At 35.3% G+C, this 22,258-nt stretch overlaps 1 protein-coding gene across 2 annotated transcripts in view; it reads right to left on the reverse strand.

Annotated features, from left to right (window-relative positions):
* Positions 1–22,258, reverse strand: part of DLG2 (discs large MAGUK scaffold protein 2) — a 1,856,054-nt gene that overhangs the window by 1,443,636 nt on the left and 390,160 nt on the right. For both annotated transcript variants that reach the window (XM_081064693.1, XM_081064694.1), the window contains one exon: positions 7,198–7,272. In XM_081064693.1, coding sequence (XP_080920819.1) covers positions 7,198–7,272 — 75 coding nt within the window. The remainder of the gene's footprint in view (positions 1–7,197; positions 7,273–22,258) is intronic.

Here is a 22,258-nt window from a genome sequence, read left to right on the forward strand (position 1 = left end):
AATGATGAATGGATGCATGCTACAACATGGATCAATCTTGAAAACATTATGCTAAGTGAAAGAAGCCAGTCACAAAAGCCCACATATTATATGATTCCATTCATAGGAAATGTCTAGAACAAGCAAATCCCTAACAATAGAAAGTAAATTAATGACTTAGGGGCTGGAGGGAAGGGGAATGGGGAGTGACTGCTAATGGGCTTGGTTTGTTTTTGTTTTATAAGGTCATGAAATTGTTCTAAAATTGATAGTAGTGACAGTGTCCCAATTCTGGGAATATAATAAAAAAATCATTGAATTGTGTACTTTAAATAGGTGAATTGTATAGTGTGTGAATTAATTATATCCCAGTAAAGCTGTGGAAAAAATAATAAAGAACACTGATGGAAAACAACAACCAAAAAAAATTTAAAAATCCCAACTACTCATAGAGAGAATCACAAGGATTTACATTAATTCTGTGTTCTGTCAGATCTTTGGCTGCATGGCAGAAAAAAATAAAAAATAAAAATAAAAGGAAGAGGTAGGTGAATGCTGAGGCCCAAAACATCGAGGTGGGTAAAGAGATAATTCTAGGGAAATATTAAAAGATACAGAACGAGGAAGCTGAGGACACTGAACATGAACTTTACTGACTTCACTTTTACTGTGAGCCTGTTTTTTGCTCCCAGATGCCAGGTGGTTACCTACCATTTCTCCATTTAGCTTCCCATATCTTGCCAGCAGCCTCAGACCTGGCAACCTTCACCTCTTTGCCCAAGGCATGCTGGGTACTGCTCTCTACTCTGTGTAGTTTTTATGTGTGCTCACTAGGAATGACCCTTCATGTCTTACATAAACCAATTACCCTCTTTCCCAATAAATACTGCAGGTTCCCTTTCTGGGCATGTTTCAAAGACCAGTGGAACAATATTATTTGACATGAGTACCGTAGTTCCCAGCAGACTCTTTCAAACCTAGAGAGAAAACTGATATAAGTTCACAGTACCTAAGAACCAGAAGAGAGGAAAAAAAGGAATGTGTCCATTTTCTCAATCTAATCTTCCTCAGACTTTCCTTGATTTAAGGCCCTGGACTACAGGAAAATTGGAATCTGAGCCATTCCAAAGCCTACATTTCTTAAAGTGCTTTGTGATTTTTCTGAGATATAGTTCCCCTTATGGATTCTTTTCTAACCCATTCTTTGCCACCACCCAGATGACCGGATGCACTCTAATTCAAGGGCAGACCAAGTGAAGGCCCCATACTCCGCAATTTTCCTAAAACTGTCATCATCTGATAATGTCCTGACTTTTCATTCTATAATGGGACTGCTGATGGTATGAAAATATTGCCCTAAAAAATAAAAATTGCACTCAGTCTTTAGAAAGATAATACCCATCAAAGCCACCCTGGGTGTAATTAATTTCCTAGCAGCAGAGTTCGCCCAGTGGGTGCTATGTTCACAGGAAGTTAGGAAACACCCAAAAAGCAGACAAGACACATTATTTATTTTATGACTGGGTTAGATGTTTCTGGTGCCATGGTCTTGGTATTTACGTGGGCTATATACAAAATGAGGTCACAGAATGAAATGTAGAGGGAAGAAAAGTGGGGGAGGAACTACCAAAAAAGGAGGAAAACCAAAAAACAAAAAACCTTAGGACTATTATATTAATAGAATAGCTTATGTATGTTGTATTAACTGGTTTCAATTATAGTAAATGGCCCCGATTGTGGGTAATGTGAGGAGGTCTGGGAGAACATGCTGAAGCAATTAACACTTTAAAAATACATCTCTCCTGGTTTCTTTGAAGAACGTCTGTTTTTATTGATTTCCCATAAAAAAGAAAAATTACTTTCATAATCTAGAGAGACACAGTGGGAAAATGTTAAAATGTTTTTCGAATTAAAAGGTGCACCCACGCCCATTCCTTGAAAATGGCCTTATGTTACACAGAATACAAATATCTCGTTAATATGACATCCTTATATCACCATCAGTTCCTTCCTGCCTGACAGAGAACAAAATCTTTCCTTTCAAGAGTTTCAGAAACTCTGCTTTCAAAGTCTTAAAGAGTTGTATATTAACTTTTGGAACCCTTCCCTATCCTTGCCCGAATCCCTTTCTAAAGAAAGGGCTCTACTAAATAAACTGCCCTAAACTAATGACAAGTTATTGCATTTGTTTATGCCGTCACTCACCAATTCATCCTGTCTCATCCACTTCCTTCTGGAATGGCCCATCTTTTTTCTTTATTTCCTCTAACTTTTATCAGGCAATTACTATGTCCAGGTACTATGTTAACACTTGCTATGAATTATCTCACGTAAATTTCAAAAAAATAAAATAAAATCCTGTTGCATGCATAAACTCAGAGAGATTAAATAAACTGTGCAAGTTCATACAGCTAGAAAGTGACAGAGTTCATATGTTAACACAAATCTTATTCAATCTAAAGCTTATATACTTATTACCAAATATTGCATCTTTAGTCTTCCAAAATCCATCTTAAGACAACTCTACATTCTGTACATGTATAGGTGTTTGTACAAACCACTATTACTGCATGGATTACCCAGTATAATGATTATTTATGTGTATTATTTCCTACTATACCTTGAGCAATCCAAGTATCAGTTACAATGTATAAAATGTGATCAGGAAATATTTTTTGAATGAGTAAATGAGAATTGATGCATTCAGAGTACAGTGTTCTATTTTGCAAATGCTTACATGGTTTTTAAAAATATTTCACATATATACTTATGGGTGACTATTCTGTAGCAACAGAGATATACATATAAAAATATCCAGGACAAACTTCTTAAGAGCAAGAACTTTATTTTCAACTTGGCTTCTAGAAACTCCTCTCATAGCATGATTTTTAAAAAATGTTCTAGCAACTAAGGGGTGTGCAAACATGCTGGGAGACAAAGCAATTTATTCTAGACAAATTATATGTATTTGTATATCATATATCTAATCAATAAAACCACACATTGCAGCCATTGCTAAATACTGCCCAGTAACTGAAGATTGTGTTTGGGGACATTCCTCAAAATGATCAAATCTGTGCATAGGCTACAGCCTTACTGAGTGGTCCAGAGACATGTCCTAAAATGCAACAGCCACCCAAACCTCCTTCAGCTTGTCAAGTCTAAGTGTTGTTTGTTTGTTTTTGTTTTATTTCCAAGTGCCAAGAACTACTTCTTAGCCCAATTAACTTTGGATTCAGAGAGCTGCCTGTCTTCACTTGAGTCCCAGAACCTGTGGATCTCTTCTCATTTGTTTACAAGTGACAAGGGTTCGGGTAACCACTGTGTTCATATTCACGATCATACAAACTAATGAAGCATACAACCCTATTAAGTTTAAAGTGTAGAGGGGAGGGAGGGTATCATTCTAATGCTTAATGTAGCCATACAAGGAGAGATCAATAAACAATAAAACTGTCACACCTCTCTCGAGGAACAATATTTCATATATAGCTATTCAGAAAGCATAACTACGCCCATGTTTCTGTATAATTACTGGGGGTAAAATTTCTATTCAGTTTGAACCTCAATCTGTATATTATAGTTCTGGCTAAAAGGAAAAGTCTTTAAAAAATATCTCTTGGTCCCATTATTATAGATGTCTGGTGTTAAAAAAAAAAAAAAAAGCATCCGAGAGGACACTGAGCAAATAGTAATAGAGGCCATTTTCAAAGCAATATGTAACTGGTGACAGGCACTGGCAATGCAATTTGGAGAGAGAAGCCTTCTTAGGAAAACCAATGATAAAATCTCTGCACTTACAATAAACCTGGGGCAAATGCAAGCACAGAGACCAAGACTTTTTTGAAAAAGTATAAAGCTCAATTATAAGGATACAATTATTCCAGAACATAACACCAAAGAACAAGAATAGGGCACTGGGGAGAAAAAGGTAGGCAAGAATCAACTGATCTTGAAAAATAAGCAAAGGTAACAAAGACTATTCATTTATTATGAATGTAAATATGTATTTATTTATAACCTAAAAAATTTGAGACAGACAAGACATTCTCTTAAACACATGAGGCTAAGATAGTCTCTACTGGGTGAAAAATAAGAAAATGGAAATGAATACCTGAACAACTTTACATATCTTATGTAGCTTTTTATTACATAAATATGCTTATGATAACTATGCATATTTTTCTTATTCTTTTTTTTTAAGTGTGTTTTTCCAGGACCCATCAGCTCCAAGTCAAGTAGTTGTTTCAATCTAGTTGTGGAGAGTGCAGCTCACAGTGGCCCTTGTGGGGATCAAACCAGCAACCTTGGTGTTAAGAGCACCGCGTTCTAACCAACTGTGCTAACCAGCCAGCCCCATATTTTCATTCTATAATGTGGATGAAGTCATTATCAAATTATTCTTTGCCTTTTGGTTTTTTTATGTAGCTAAGCATTGTATATGATCAGATATTTGGAATAAATACACTATTATAAATTATAATATCAAAATCCCAGTGTTCTGGGCGCTTTTTTCTGTCTGAGACAAGTAGCATTAATTACAGTAGCTCTAGTGGGTGCTTCATAAATGTTGCTGACTAGGAATATTAAGAGGTTTTTATTTTCTCTTTGGTTGCAAATAAATCAAAGAATATTTAACTCCCTCAAATAAACAAAATTTTAAAAATCTGGGTAACTAGAAAAAGTGGCATTGGTTATCAGCAGGTTACTGTGACCATTTAAAAAAAACAGAGAGATTTGAGTAAGCAAAACTTCAGAAGGGTAGATATAGGGCAGCCCCAGGGATCTCAGCAACTGAGGTTCACAGGATTATTTCTAATAATTCAATACTGATGACTACAGTTGGTCTCTCTCTAGTACAAATTTCCCAAGAAAAAGGATCCAACTTGCCCAGCTGGTACCAGCTTACCTACCCCTGGACCAATCAGTCATGGTCAGAGGCAGACTCACATGACCTCCACACGGCCCCTGCGAGTCTACCTGGGGGTTTCTGAGAGCCTATCTCAGGATTACTCACAGAGAAAGCAAAATCATGGGTTGGGCAACTCCAAAAAGTGTCTGTCCCACTGGGAGATGTAATAAAATTCTTTTAAATAAATGGCAAAGGAAATCCATGAAACCAGCAGCTCCCAATTCTATGGCAGGAGCAAGAAGAAACATCTCCCTTTCTGATGCTCTCACCTGACCACACAATTGAGAATTGGACTTTATTATTGGCATTTCTGACTTGTGATCTTCAGGAAGGGTCTTAGGTGTAGTCCTCTATCTATTCCTTAACGTTCCACAACAGGAAGACCTAGTCTGGGATTTCCCCATCCTTAGGGGTCCGTCTCCAAAGAAATAATGAAGAATTCCTTTCACTAATTCAAAAGACAAAATTCTAACAATGGATTTACTTGTAATAAGACTGGATAATAACTAAAAAGTCAAATTTCTTTTATTTGGGGCCAAAATTATGCAGTGGAGAATCAGCTACTAAGATATTTGTATTGGTGTTATACATGGACACGTTTGGTAAAATGGGAACAGTATCTCATTTATCTTTGTATATTGAGCAGTTGGTATACTACCTGAAACAGCTGAAATGAATTACTAAATTTTGTCTAGTTTGAAAACAAAATTCCTCAAAACACATATTCAGTGGTACTCTGTCAAGAAAAAAAGTATAAAGGGACGCTTGAAATTGAGAAATGGAAACCATCCACCTAAAAAGATAAAATAGTATAATCATTCCTCTTCATCAAAACATGAGAGTTGTAATTTACTAAAACTTACTAAAGAGGAAATCAACAGATTGAAGATTCTTTCACTGAATCTGCACTCACAAAGCTCCTACCAGGTACCAGGGAATTACCTACATGTAGGTATATGAGGACCCTGAAGAGCACATGGTTTCTTTAGATAAACAGACATATAAATCAGCAATTATGAGATAATATCAGGGACACAATAAACTGAATGATTGATGAAGAAATAGAATTGTTAAAACTCATACTTTCTCTGGCATCAGCAGAGTTCCAAAGCATGCACTCCCTTAGGACCATCTGCTCACAAAAGGGTGACATTTTTACTCTCCAAGTCTCTGGCAAGTCTGGGCAGCCTATTCACTGTAGGAATACCTGAAATTGAACATCATCATCTCTCCTTCATTAAAGGTGATCCCTCCTTCTCTCCCTTCCACAGATAAACAAAACACAAGGAAAGAGGTTTCATTCCTTTACACAATATGAGTGAAAGGTAGGCTCCCCCAGGCCTATCGCCTTGTAACAGTCATATGTTCTACTATGATAGCCCACCTGAACCTTTCAGCAGCTTGTCCCTCAAAAACAGACGAGGATGTTTAAGAAGCTCCCCAGATCAATTTGCATTGCCTTCAAGGTGGGCCTAATGAGGGTAATGCCCCAAAAGTAACTTGTGAACTTCTTGTCCCCATCACACAAAAATTATTTCATGACAGCAAACTGTCAGTTATACTTTACACAGTTCCCAGAGGAACCATTGTCATTTCTATCAAGAAATGTAGGTACAAGGGAGTATCATACAAATCAGCCACTTTCTTCACTTACTTACAAGCATAGTGAAGTAGAATGAGTTCATGAAAGGAGATTTAGCGTGTCTGGGATCTATTTCCAGCTTTATAATTGATTCATTATTCTTACTTCCTTTGCATTTAAGTCTCCCATTTGTAACACAGAAATAATGATATAATACCTGATTGTTTCTAAGGTACTTGAAAATCTTTTGATGGAAGATTTCATACAAATGCAGAGACTGTTATATACCAGGAAGATTTGAAAATTGTAAATCTGTGTACTCATCACCATTAAACAGTCAACATAGTAATGACAGATGAGAAAGCATCCTTCCCTAAGGTCTCTAAAATCAAGTATTACTGAATATGTAACTATTGAGAAAAATATATGTACACATATATTCATTTCAATGACTGTCCAAATTCAAATCATTGATAATCCATTAAGATAAATCCTTTACAAGTTATCCCGACACCAAAAAAAAAAAAAATGCATGGAATCCCTAATCACAGGTATTCTTATAAAGCAGAGCTTTTCCAACAGACACTTTCTCCTTTCAAAAGGTTTGCTGTGCTCTAGAATTTCAGAGTGCATTCTAGCCCATTCCACTAAGGTTATTCCAAAATATAAAAATAATTTTTCTTCAATCTGGCCAATCTTGGAACAATCAAATAACCAAACTTACAGTACAGTGGTGGACTGGCATCCAAGCAGGAGCTTCCACTGAACAATTCTGGGCTGGGCATTTGCCTTGGTTTTGCTGCAAATAAAAAATATATATATTGTTATGTTCTAGACATTATATGCTACAATATATGTAGTAACTAATATGCTTATCATCAATATGCTTATTACCCTATTTACAAGTATAGGAGAGGATTTTGAGAATGATTATTTTGGTGCAGTGCTGCAGAAAACTACATACATCATTTCTACTCCTATCAAGGCATAAGAAATTATCCTTTGCTTTTTGTATCACTCTAAGGACTAATTTGGCACCAGGCTTCTTCAGCAGCTGGCTTTTCAAGCCCCATCAAGAACCAGCTGAGAACCCTCCTCACCCAGAAGCAGAACTAGTCTCCTCTCCTACAGGTTCCCAGACAGCACTGATACATGCTGTACCCTTGAGAGATCACTTGAGTCAAGGTATAGAAATACTTATTTATTTTTCTCCCCTTCCAGATTGTGAGGTAGTGATGATGGTTCTCTCTAGGGCATTTTGAAAAACCCCGGAATGTAGAGTTGTACAGGGCAGAGATTAGAAACTGAGGTGCAAAGAAATGAAACAAGGAGCACAGAGATTTGACATTCTAAACCATTTGCCGGGCACTTCTTTTTACATAAGGATTTTTGTCTCTAGCTAACCTATTCTTTTGTTGTAACTCGTATAAATTCATTTTTAATTGGCTTTTAAAAAAGAATGAAGTGCTTCCTTTTAACCAACAATACTGCTCTCTCCCTGTAATAACAAGAACTCATTAGTGCTAAAAGGGGAGGAAGTGATTCTAATAAAACATCTTCTATCTTTATTTAATTGTATACTCAATTATAGTATAGACACACTAATGCTAATATTAATAATCATAAAAACCACAGCTATGATTTATTCAGCTACTAAATATGCTAGAAATTGTTCTGGACCCATTATATTATCACCAGTTACCATCACAAATATCATTATAAGTATTATTATGCCCATTATACAGGAGGGAAAACTGAGACTCAGATAGAGTAAGCACCTCGCCTGAAAGTTGCCCTACAAGAAAGCAGCATAGCTGGGAGTGCAATGAGAATCTGGCTGACCCTGTTGCCTATACATGCTCCTTCTATGCAAAGCCTCCTCTGGTATTTTTCCTTTTCTGTTTAATTGGGCTTAAGACATGTCATCAACTAATATGATTTCATCATATCAATGATCCTAACATTTCTGATTTAACTGGAATAAAATATTGAATTCAATGCTTGTGCTAAGAATGCTTTCTGGTGATTTGCAAGCTTTTCGAGCAACCTTTGTGTAGGTGATCTATTATTAAGTCACCACTAAACTCTCAAGTGCTGTGTGAGCGGTCATTGATAAAGTTACTATAAAAATACACTTATCAGTCTCCATGCTCAGTTTTCTTGTTTAAATTAAAATATGACATACAGTACCAACAGGGTACATAAGATACATGGGACTGGTGTCAGATGACCACAGTTTTAAGCTCAGCTCAACCACATGCTTGCTGTCATGAAATACTCTTGGTCTTAGTAATCACATCTGTAAAATAGTGTAGGTTGCCTAATTCACAGGAATGTTATTAGGTGATTGATAACCAATTCACCACAGATCACCATCACAATTTGGAAGGAATCTACCAGTGAGACCACAGAAAATAACAGCACAATTTTATTTTCCTTTTCTGATAGCCTAAGCCCAATAAAATAAATATTTATCTACTTGTAAAGTGAAGCTTTTTGAATTTGATAGTATCATTAAAATGCTAGTTATTATTATTTCTAATTATGAGAATTCGTACCAAATGATGTTAACAGTAAGAAATGCCTCCTTTGTAATAATTCATAATTGTTATTATTAGAAGTAGTAGTAATAATAACTTACTTTATACCTACATAGTGGATATCTTTATGGAGCACATAGCAAAGAGGCAAAATTTGATAAATAAGTGAGTCATGTTTGGGTGCAGGACTGTAAGTGCTCACAAAATGAGATGAGGACACAAACAAGGAGTGCTTGAACTTCTATGAATGCATAGCATGGAGTAAAGAAGGATGGACGTCTGTGTGAGTCTGCCTCTTTCTTCATTATTACCTGAGTTTTGAATACTAAAGCCTTCCCGATAGTGTTTTAATCAAGCAGGTTAGTGATGTGATTACACAAGGGCAGACACATAAAAATGCCTATTGAAGACAGATGCCATGTGAACATAAATTCTTTTTTTAATCCGTAGAGTGCGACTAGAAAAAAATAGCTTGGGAATAGAAGATAGGATCTTGAATTTCAGTAGTGCTCCTATTAATCAATTGGTGTACTTAGAATGCCTCCAAATCATCGACTTCATAGACTTATAGATTAGATATATAATGTATAGATTAGATATAATGTGTCTATATTATATAGACATATAATATGTGTGTGTATACATACTACACACATTTTGTGTACACCTGTGTGTATAAATAATTATATTTGGGCAAACAAAAGTTTTCATCTAATTAATTTCCTTATTTGACATAAAGATATGTAATTTCAGAGTAAGTTGTTAAAGTGAAGGATGAAATCAAATTTTTTCCAGGTACAAAAGTACAATATAGTAGAAATACATGCACAAGGCGATACAGTGGACGTTTTAAGACATAAATAGATAATAAAAACTGAGATAACAAAGGAGGTACTATAATTTTCAAAGGAAATTATCAAGAACCAATTTCAGGTCCCTGAATCCTTATTTAGAATGAGGGTATGCAAGGGTTGGGTGGTTGGAGGTTTATAAAGGGAAGGTATTTCTTTGGGGAAGGGATGAGAATGGTCTCACTTCTCACCTAAGAGTAGTGAAAGAGGCTTTGATAGGCATATACCTAGAGCTTGATATCACCATCTTGGATTTGGGAGGCCCGTAGCATGGGATCTGACTCCACCCTGAAAAGTTTAGTGAGTGAGATAACTTGACATATTGGTTATTGCCTCAGGAGAGGTGGCTTCATCTGGGCCAGCCTGCCCTTTCAGAGATAGTGAAGTTCAAAGAGCCATCATGGATACATTGTGATGCCGGCCAAGACAACCCTCTGTGTGGAAAGGACTGCTGTGACACCTGCAGGCCTCATCCACATTAGAGGAGATTTCACCAGAGAGGCCCAGAAAGGGAAACTCCCTAACTCCCACAAACTCCCAGTATCCATGGGGGAAAATCTGAAGTCAGACTGTCTGGGTTAAAATCCCATGTCCACCATTTACTAGCTAGGTGACCCTGGGTAAATTTTTTAACCTTTCTTTGCCTGAGTTATGAAGAGTAAAGAAATTAATACAAATAAAGCACTTAGAACTATGTCTATACATAATCAGCACTGGGTACGTGTCAGTTATTTTCTTTGTTTTTGTTATTATCATTATTATTATATACCAGGCTCAGAGAGCAAAATGTATAACAATCCCAGTCTAATAAGAACTTTCTGCTCTTCATTTTTTACTTCAGTCTCATGCTCCAAAAACCAACTAGCAAATGGGAAAGAAGAAAAGAGAAGCCTACAGCATCCTCGTCTCTCGAAGCAGATGTCCTAGTATGAGTATGAAGATCATATAGCTGGGAAGAGAGAGTCTTTAATTTGGAAAAGTGTTCACAATTTTAATTAATATTGGTACTGGACAATTTTAATTACTGAATTGAGACTGTATTTATGATTTTAAGTGATGATTGAAGGACTTTTAATTCCTTGCAAATGATGGGAACTCATTAAAAGTCATGGGACTGCCCGAGTTTTTATCTAGAGAGCAGGGAAGAGATTAATACCCTAAGAAGCTTAAGCAAACAATGGGGAGCCCAAATAAAGTGTCCTCTATTACTACATCCCATGAGTCTTGCTTGTGCAACGTATCAATTATAGATGCAAAATATATTTCTAGTTAGTGTTAACCTTTTTCATTCAATTTTGGAAACAATTCCCCATACTTCCTCAATATACAACTTCATCCCGTCCTCGGCTTATCTTTCTATTCACTTCTTTTTATTTTCTCGAGTTTCAAAGATGTTTAAAATGAGTTGGTGTTATTGGTTTCTAAGGAAATCCTTCCTGAGACTGAAGCCACGCAAGGGAGGGATGCTATCACCTCCTCTGTAAGTAATGAAAATGTTGCTGACCCATTCTCCCTCCACAGGATGCTGAGGATGAGAGTTTTTAAGTGGGGTGTGGGGGTGTGATGGTGCTAAATCACGCTCATGCTTTCAGCATCTCTTGTGACTCCAGGCAGGCTTTGCAGAGGCGCAATCCATTGCTAACCATTGCATCAGAGAACCAAACACTGTTATGTCAAAGTAATATTCTAACTTTCCGGTGACCTGGCTTAATTAACTATGGTGAATGGCACAGGCTCTGAATTCTCAGGTTGGCCATATTTAAAGATTTATTTTACATGAGAGCCACTGTTGTAACTTGACATATCATGGCATCAATGGAGAGAGGGCTCCGGGACTTGGATTTAGAAAGCACTTCCTAGATGTATAATGAAATAATATTTATTGAGCATCTATTAGAAGCCAGGCACTTGCCATGTGTGGTTAGCTCAGTCTATCATTACATTAATGCTGAAAGACGGGAGAGGAGAATATTTAATATCATGAAAAACCAGGGAACACAGATTAGAATGCCAGATTTTTCACTTTCTAGATCTATGACGTTCGATAAGTTTCTTCGTCTCTGTAAGATTTGGTTTTCTCATCTACAAAATGGAGAAAATAATATCCATTTTAAAGGATTACTATATGGATTATATAAGCTAATATTATACATGTACTATTTCAGCACAGGGTCCAGTACATACTCTAATAGTAATAAAATATATATATTTATATTATATAAATACTAATATTTATCTTGTTAATCAAAGATTTTTTCTCCCATGCCAGCTACTCCTTCAAGTTTGTTTTCTCAACACTGAGTATAAAATAATGTTTACCTCACAAGAGCACCATGAAAATTAAATGAGAAAAAGTACAAGAAAGTGCTTAGCAAACATCAGGAATTTTACATCTAAGTTGGAAAGAACATCTGGAATACTGCAGCAGTTTTAAAATGACAAAATTTGGGAGCCAGGTTGACTCTGCAGTCTGGGATCACATGCTTGACCTCACTAGTCTGTAAATATTTCTAAGAAATATATTATGGTATTTTAGCATTTTGTGCAAGCATGTCCCCAATATTCCCTGAAGCTCAAGAAATCTCCACAGTTAAATTATTTCTATGCAGAGTTAGATACAATAGAGTACTTTAAGCCTCTAAATACAAGATTAAAAAACAGAGTCTTGTAAAACACTTTAAATGCCATTAATATTTGCATGCTGTCACTGTATCCTACTGAAATAACAAGGTGAGACAAGAGGAATGGACTACAATTATACTTTTCTCCTTGCAAGAAAAAAACTTTGGACATTATCTACTACTGCTGTCAGTGAATATTCACTGGCAGATCTTATCTATTATATAATAAACTACAGACTCTTATGGAAACAAAGACTGTGATTTCTAAAATAAGCTACATTTTTCTTCCTTGACACATTTTTAAATTCATCTGTAAAAAAAAAAAAACTCTCTTAAATTAATAGCTTATGGATAATAACTAAAATTTCAGGTCCTCAGAATAAGGTCCATCCTTTGAAGAAAAAAAATGCCATTTAGAAACAAGATCAAAGCCATTCATTTCTATTCTCACTGCTACCAGAGACAAAGAAAGAAAAAAACCAATGAAGAGTTTTAGCCGACTTAATTCTTCCTGAAATTTATAATTAACTACATGGCAAAGGGGTCAATTATCATATTTCCAAAGCATAAAGGATTTAAAAAGTTGAGCTTTCGATAAGACATAATTACAACCTATTAAATATGCAATTCATATCAATTTATTCTTATAATCTTGAGTTTCACAAATGCATATACATTGGACAGTGTTTTCTGAAAGCTATACATGGAATTCCATCCATTTAAATGTACACAGCTCTCTCTTCCCAGAGATTTTTCTCAGATCCTTAAAATTCTGGTAAATCCCAACACAAAGAAAGAGTGGTCAATTGATATTTTTGTATATGCCTTGTCTTCCTGATACCTATGAATGGATGTTTTTGAACAAATATTAACCAATGGAAGAATGTGCAGGCTTTTGTAGATCAGGTGTCAAAGCCAACAGCAAGCAGTCAGCAAGGAAAAATTGGCAATTAAACCTGTCCTCGATTTAAACAGAACTTCAGATTGCCGAATAAATTGCATGTGTATTAATTCAGGGCAGTAGTATTTTAAAGGACTAGTAAGAAAGCATTCTAGCTTGCTATCCTTGGAGATTCATAACAAACACCAGGGAGGAAGAATTTATTTTGCTAAAAATATGTGTTTTTTTATTTATAGTGTCTATAGCAAATTATTTTCTTTTTTTGTTTGTTTGTTTTTTAATTTATTGGGGTGACAATTATTAGTGAAATTACATAGATTTCAGGTGTACAATTCTGTATGACATCATCTATAAATCCCATTGTGTGTTCACCACCCAGAGTCAGTTCTCCTTCCATCACCATATATTTGATCCCCTTTACCCTCATCTCCCTCCCCCTACCCGCCTTACCCTCTGGTAACCACTAAACTATTGTCTGTGTCTATGAGTTTTTGTTTCTCATTTGTTTGTCTTGTTCTTTTGTTGTTTTTGGTTTATATACCACATATCAGTGAAATCATAGGGTTCTCTGCTTTTTCTGTCTGACTTATTTCGCTTAGCATACATGATGGAATACTATTCGGCGGTAAGAAAAGATGATATAGGAACATTTGTGACAACATGGATAGATCTTTAGAGTATAAAGCAAATGATTTTCAATTTTTATTTTTCTTTTATCAGCAAGGCTATCTAGAAATCCTCTTCACATTTTCTAATTAGAACCATATTTGAAAATCTACATCTCTTTGTGAAAGCATGAAATACAGGAGGGGTACGTTTTTTAAAAATTAACACTTCTTGAACTGTTTTATGCAACAATCGAAATCCCTGCTGGTGTGGAGAACACATGGTAAGATTCACAGCTTAAAATTTGACTTTTAGATATTCTTTTCTTGAAATATCAGTTAGGGGTCTTCAGGGAAAATCTCTATTGCTGACTACATTGCTACTTGGGAAAGTAGTACATTTGATTATACTGAGGCATTTCTGTTTGGGGTTCTAGAACAATTTTAAGGAATTTAGGTACTTGAAAGTACCTAAAAATTTTAACTCAGGCCTCAACAACCACAGAATAACATATCATCCATTCAGGGCCCCTTTGCAAAGTGCTAGTATCATCTGTGGTTAGTTGGACAAATTCTGAGTAATAATCACTATTATAGTTTTTTTTTTTTTTAAGTTCCTTTTCAAGGTTATTTGTGATAAGACCATTAAATGGTATTGGTACACTTTGTTCTCTAAAATGCAAAGCAATGTGAAAAAAAAAAAAAAAAGCAGAATTGCTGTGAACTCAAATTCCCTTCCCAGAGAAGTCTGTATCCTAAAAGCTGAGTGCAACATAATGCATCCTGCTTGGGGAGGGGAAAAAATCCTCTATATAATTTATAATTTCTTCAATTCTTTCATGACCTAATAATTTAGGACAATAAAGTCAATTTTTGAACTTTCGATTGTACTTAGGCAAACTTTAATGTTGTATTGTAAAAATATACTACACAGTAAAAGAATTACTGTACCTTTATATTTATGATAAATACATACGTATTATAAAGTCAAATAATTTTCTCCAAAACAAGGTTAAGTATCATACTCTATAAAACTTCTGAGAGGTTAAATGGCCATGAGTTGGCATTCTTTTATCAAATGAAAACGTGATCTGATTACTTTGACTGTTGTTTAATAAAATGTGCTATTGACTTATTAGTATTTTTATACTTGAATTTTATACATTTAAGTGATGATCTTATCATTTGGTTTATCATAGATGTGATGCAGTTGCCATTATTCTTGGTTTGTGTGAGGACTTTTACCTCTTTCAGTCTATGTCTCTCACATTAAAATGACATTGCAAGTGTCATTACAGGCCCAGCAACTATTCACATATAAGTTCACCAATTGCCTGTCAACTAAATAGTCTATTCATCAGAGTACAAAGATCCACTTTGGTCACTGTTGCTCAAGCAGTTGTTCACCATAATCAGAAATGTCTGGACGCTGATGGTAACCACTTTGAGCACCTCTTGTAATTGCAGAAGTCAAACGTGACTTGTATTCATCTTTTGTTAGTATATATTTAGTATTACAATTTTAAAAGGTTTTTCCTTTCTTAAAATGTGTGTACATATTGCACCATATATATATATATATATATATATATATATATATATATATATATATATATGGTGAGTGAGTAATTCTTTGGTACTTTATATATATGTATATCATATGTGTATCATATATATGTGATACACACTTTATATACACACACACGTATGTATATTTTTAAAGGAGGATCTCATCCTAAGTTAGCAGCGTGGAAAATATATAGGGATAGGAGGGTGGGAAAGGTAAGAAGAAGGAATAGGAACAGGGATAATTTGGGATTTAGGAAAAAATAAGAATTAAGATGAACTCCCACTTCTCTAACCATAACATCTGTGGAGTGGCATTGATCGTGGGATAGAACAACTCCCATTTATTCACTAACAACTGAGATGGGGGCACAGTATCCAATAAGCAGAGAATTGAGCGGGAGAATGATTTATGCTTGGAGGGCTCCAGAAAGTAGACATTCTCTTGGAACTTTTGACTTAAATTTACTTCATGGGTAAATAGATTTCTAAATTTTAAGAATTTATTTATTTACTGTCATATGAATATTTCACGAAACCTGTTGTCCCCTGAAAGGTTAGTGCAAGGACTGAATTACTAGATACAAAGAAAGGTGTATGCATTGGTAAGAATATTACGCATTTAGGGGGGGAGGGTTATTTTCATAGGATTTCAAATCTGGTACTAATTTTGAATACACACTGGAAGAAAAGGTCGAAACGTTTGGTCTCTTTCTCTTACCAATAAATAGCTATAGACCTGGGAAATATTCACTAAGGCCAGAGAAAATCCCCATTACCATGGCTACAAAAAATTTGCCACTAGAGTGGTAACTGGCTAATTGAATCAATGATGCTACTGTGGAATTTATCCTTAAATATCAGATTCCTCAAAAAAGAGGAAAAGGAAAAGGAAGATGAGGCGGAGGAACAGAAACATCCAAAGCTATTCAGTGACGGTATGTTATGTACAGCTACTATACTAAGCCTTAGGGGTATATTTGTACTAGCTGTTCCCTTTGTCTGGAATGTTCTTCCTCAAAATCTTCACCAAGCTGGGCCTTTCAAGTTCCCAGAACTCTTCAGAGAGAACATTTCTGTGCACCCTATCTAAAGTAGCCCTTCTCTTTTTAGACTCATCCATCTTTCTATATACCATTTCTCTGCTTTTTTAAATTATAGCAACTATCGCTATCTGAAGTTATGTTTATTATCTGTTTGCCTATGAATGGCCAGTCTCTTCACTCTATAATGTAAGTTCTAGGAGGGCAGGGACTTTGTCCAATTTATTCACTGTTGTATCTCTACAGCGTACAATACTTTCTGGCATGCAGTATGCAGTAAATATTTGTGGAGGTAATAAATATTGCATTTAATTTTCACAATAATCCTTTGAAGCGCTTATTATTATTTCATTTTATGTAAGGAAACTGAGGTTTAGGTTGATTAATTTGGCCCAGACAACAGAACTAACAACTGGCAGAGCTAGGACTCCAGCAAGAATCTGTTTGACTCCAAAAGCTGTGGTTTCAAACTCTATGCTGTGGTGCCACTATGACCCAAATTCAGTGACAGTTGCCAACTGCTGTCCAACTACCCAATACTTGATTCTCTGAGGGATCTCAGACATGCCAGGCCAATTTTCCTGGAAAACTCTAATTAGCATAAAAATAGTTCTAATATATATATGGACACAGCACTCATTTTTTCCACTATACAGTAATGCTAACGGTATTAAGAGATCCCAGTTTACATGACCTCTTTTCAATAATAATAGTCATTCCTTCCATGTATACAGTATTTTATGTTTTTCAAATATATAAACTCATTTGATTCTGTACAATAATCTTGTGAAAGAAGTACTAATAAGCCAGTATTATTATCCCCACTTCAGACTTGAGAAAATGAGGCTTAGGGAGGGTGAAGTGAATTGATAAAGATTACAAATATAATAATTAGCAAACCTAAGTCTATAACTTTATTTTCTGAACTTTGGTCCAATGCACATTCCCAGATTGCCTTTTGTGAAACATCCATATATGCAATGAGACACATCTCTCAAGCAGCTGTAATCGTGGGTCATCTGCTTTAAGAAAATCTTATTTGCAAACATGCAGATAAAATAATGGGTAAATAATAAAGGGAAGTGATTAATAAAGTGGTACTTTATAGAGTTATGTGATTTATTTACATTTTGAGTACAATAAATGTGCTGCAATATTATTTGATTTGCAAAATTTGATTTGTACTTGTTTCCTTTGCAAACCCACATTTGTCTCATAAAACAAGATTTAGCTAAAGGTCTCAGAAAGGCCAATCCTCTCCAACTCATAGCTCTTTACAACACATGTGGCTTTTACTCATAGTGTCAAAAAGGGCTAATGTTGTGAATAAAATCCTGGTAATCAGGTTTGGCAGGAAAGACTATTTACTACAGATGTAGTAACAGATGACTGGTATGATTCATACAATACCATTTTATTTCATTTGTAAAAGTTTACTTTTACAATCTATGGATATGTGTCCAAAAAACTACAAATCACATTAAAACTGAGTAATTCTAAATAAACCATTATGTAGGTGCATTATTTTTATTAAATTAGAAGTGTAGGTTGAGAAAGAATAAAACCCAAAATGTCATACAAGAGTATACTTTAACTAAATAATAACCTTGAAGGGATTCAACCAGAGACAGTGCTAGCAGATAGGAGCACAGATATTAGACTCACAAAGACCTAGGTTTCTGTCCCCATTGTAAAACTCCTTAGTTATGTAAATAGACCTTATCTTTAATAGGTAGAGTATTTTACCTCACTGCATTGGTCTGAAGAATAGATGAGTTAATTAAATTTACCAAGTTCCTTCAATGTGCCAGAAAATGTCCCAGAGATTATGTACACAAAAATGAAAAAAATAAACATAATCTCTTTCCTCATGGAGCTTCTGCCCCACCAAGAGACAGACACTGAGAAAATAATCATACAAATCAGTGTGTAACTATGAATTGTGATAGGCAGAAATATAGGATAATATATGAGCATATACCAAATGCATATAATCTAATGGGATGTTAGGAAAGGTAGTGGCATGTGTAGTCAGACCAGGGAGATAAGTAGGATTTAGACAGGTGGACAGAGCCATCTAGACAGAGGAGTAGAAAGTGGAGGTCTCTGAAGCAGGAATATGGCTGACATCTTCAAAGAATAGAGGGCAGCCAGCAAGGTCAACATGTCAATTAGTTTAATAAAGAACAGGGAAGGTAGCATAGACATAAGAAATGGCCTGTTCTATGCATTTTTAAGATTCTTGGTGTATAAAATAAAAGGTAGAGTGATGGACGATAAGACAGAAGAGGAATTCAGGTGTTAGGCCAAGGGGAAATTGTACACTAAGGTAAGAATTTGGTTAAGCACTCATCACGAGTTCAATAGGATGCTATTTCAAGGCTCCCAGAGTCACACCATGGGACTGTGTATTAGATCGATTATTCTGGCAGCTGTATGGAATACTTTATAAAGAAAAATTAAGCTATTTTATTAACGGAATTATATGCTAAAGTGTTTTATGCTATTAAAATGGTTAATTCCAGGTTACTAATAGAGTCATGGAATCTCTTTACATTGGCTCTATCCCCTATTTTTCTACACAAAAAGACCAGATTGTACTACATCTTATTAACTGTATTTCTGCCTCTCTTCCACCCAGATTTCCCTTCGCCCATTAAGTCCCCTGCTCCAATCTCTGTTCAGTAGACCTTCCACCTTGCTGACACATGTTTGGGATGACAAATATCCAAATCAGTGTCACCAATAGGATGAGTATGAGAAGAATACCAAAGAAAGGTAGGAAGATAGTGGACCCCAATAGAAAAGAGTATACCTACCCACTACAACGTATTCGGTTGGTACAAAAGTAATTGCGTTTTTTGCAACTATTTTTAACCTTTAAACCACAATTATTCTTGCACCAACCTAATAATATACTAACCACTTTATATTTTTGTCTCGCTGAATCCTCAAAACAACCCTGTGAGATAGGTACCACTTTACGGAAGAGAAAACTAGAGTTCAGCTAGAGAAAGGTAAAACCCTGTTTTTACTGAACAAGCAAAAGATGGGAAAAGAAGGATATGGCAGGAAATAGAAGGAGAGAGCTCAATTCAGAGAAACAAAATGTGTGAGAAGTCAGAGGTCAGTGTTAGGGTTTGGAACTAGCGTTAATGATGGAGGAAAAAACCTATTTCCTTTAAGATAATAGGTTTGATATCAAGAAACCACGACTTCATGATGTTTATTACTGGTACTCTACCTATCTCTGCACCCTTGGCATCTTGTTATTCACCTTGGACACCTTACATCCCAGTCACATGGAGCTTCTTTTCATTGAACGTACCATTTTCTCTCTCTCTTTTCTTTCTTTCTTTCTTTCTTTCTTTCTTTCTTTCTTTCTTTCTTTCTTTCTTTCTTTCTTTCTTTCTTTCTTTCTTTTTCTTTCTTTCTTTCTTTCTTTCTATCTGTCTCTCTATCTATCTATCACCATCCATCATCTATCATATCTACGACTTTACCTAAAACACTCTTCCTACCCCCACTGTGCCCTCTATCCCACATAAGAGCTTAATTAGTCCTTCCTCAGAAAAGCTCTCCCTGATATTAAACCCCTGCCAACTCTGCAACCAAGTCCACTACATTCTTCAGGTATCACTGTGCTCGTTTCCATAGGACCCTATAATTGCCCCCTTATCACACCTCACTGTTTTCTTCTGTAACTGGCTGTTTTCCTCATTAGATTACAAGTTCCGTGAGAACAGATTGTTCATTGTATCCCCAATGACTTCCAATATGTTAGACTCATAGTAGGCATTCAATAAATACTTGTTAGTTGAATAAAATGATTGAATGGATGTGCGGCTTCTACCATGATAGCAGATACAACTCTACACCTGCATGAATAAAAAGCTTTGTCTATGAAGACAGGCAAACCATTTGTTGCCTTGGTGATTGGTTTCATTTTCCCTGCCTAAAGCTCTGGCAAAAAAATAAAAATTATTTTAGCCCATCCCCAAACAACAACAACAAAAACTACAGTAGCCAATATTTCTATGATGAGGCCATTTCTAAAAGTAATACATGCCACTTTTTTTATTAGCATCATAATAAATAATACAATGCTTATTAGCCTTGATAAAAATATCTTTTAAATGCCCCGCAACAACATTTATTTCCTTTTAAAAATTCTAAAAGACTTTAATTCTTGTAAAACATGGTAGATTGATGGAGTCAATGAGTAATATCTTATTTACAGAACAGATGTAGCATTAACAACATCAATAAAAGCTTCTTTTATGCTGCCTGGTCCACTCTTCATTCTGCCGTTTGAATTTTATTATGCATATTAACCTATTAAACATATTAAAAATTAATAGTACCACCATGCCTTTATTAAAAAGTTACAGCAGCAACTTAGCATAACAGTGCAGTTGTCTTTGTAGATTATTTTTTAAAACTTTTTTGTTAATGTCCATAAGTCTGGTTAATGGACATCTGAAATGATACAATATTTGAATCATCCATTATTACTTTGTAAGATACTTAATACACATGAGTAATTTTATCTGCAGAGATAATATACTTTAGAACAATATTAGGTTAGAGATAGAATAGGAAGAAACTCAGAGATGCAATAAAATACACTCATTTTACAAACAAGGAACTAATGCTCAGATGCGTCTTGGTGTCCAAAGTCACAGTACAGATTTACTTTGATTTTTCACAGTTCCACATTTCTTCTGCTCTTGTATCAAATCCCATATGCTATTACATATGATACTTCAGAAGTCCTTCACAGCAAAAGAAAAATATCTTCTGACTGCTTCCATTTTATTAAATTTAGCCCAGAATACTCTACCAGCTATTCAGAACTGTTGTCCTACTGCCAATTATCTTACAGTATGTCTCTGCCTCAACATAGTCTAATGTTATTTTCCTTGCGTTTTAGTTATAAAAATTATTGGATTATCTTTCAATTATTCAAAACACATTTAAGAAATGTCTACTCTATAAAATGTGAAGTTACTAATTTTTGTTTAATCAGTATTACTGAGATGACCTCATTTTCCTCTTTGACCAAACACAAACAGGGATAGATTAAAGATACAAATTGTGAGTTATGAGTTGATCAATAAATTGTCCTATATTGAATTCTTTCCGAATGCTAGGAATTGTGCTAGGTACTTCCTATACTTACCATATCACTTTCATATGGGTAATGTCATATCCTTATTACACATAAGGAAATCAAGGCTCAGGGAGGTTAAACAATTTATCCACAATAAGTGTCAGAACAACCATTTAAATCCAAGTGTTAGTCTAGAGTCCTGCTTTTCATATTAAGTCATACTACTTCTCTTTCTCAATAGTGACATCTGTGACAAAAGAGTTGAAATTGAAGCTGGAAATAAAAGAGATGACTTTATCTTCTCATGAAAGTAAGTTGTCTGCACTTCTGAAATGACCTTAGGACCCATATGGCAGAAACTCTCTGCTTTTGGTTTCTCTGATTATTTCCTGGTCTAAAAGATCTTACCCCAAATCTGAAGGGTTCTACAAATCAGTTGAACCAGCCTGAACCTCTTAAGACCTTAAGCAATCTGAGAATTATGGGTAAAATCTAGGGTAGGATTATTTTACCCTAGGGGGATTAGATTATTATGAAATGTGCCA

The sequence above is a fragment of the Rhinolophus hipposideros genome (assembly GCF_964194185.1).
Source record: "Rhinolophus hipposideros genome assembly, chromosome: 10".
Taxonomy (NCBI): Eukaryota; Metazoa; Chordata; class Mammalia; order Chiroptera; family Rhinolophidae; genus Rhinolophus; species Rhinolophus hipposideros.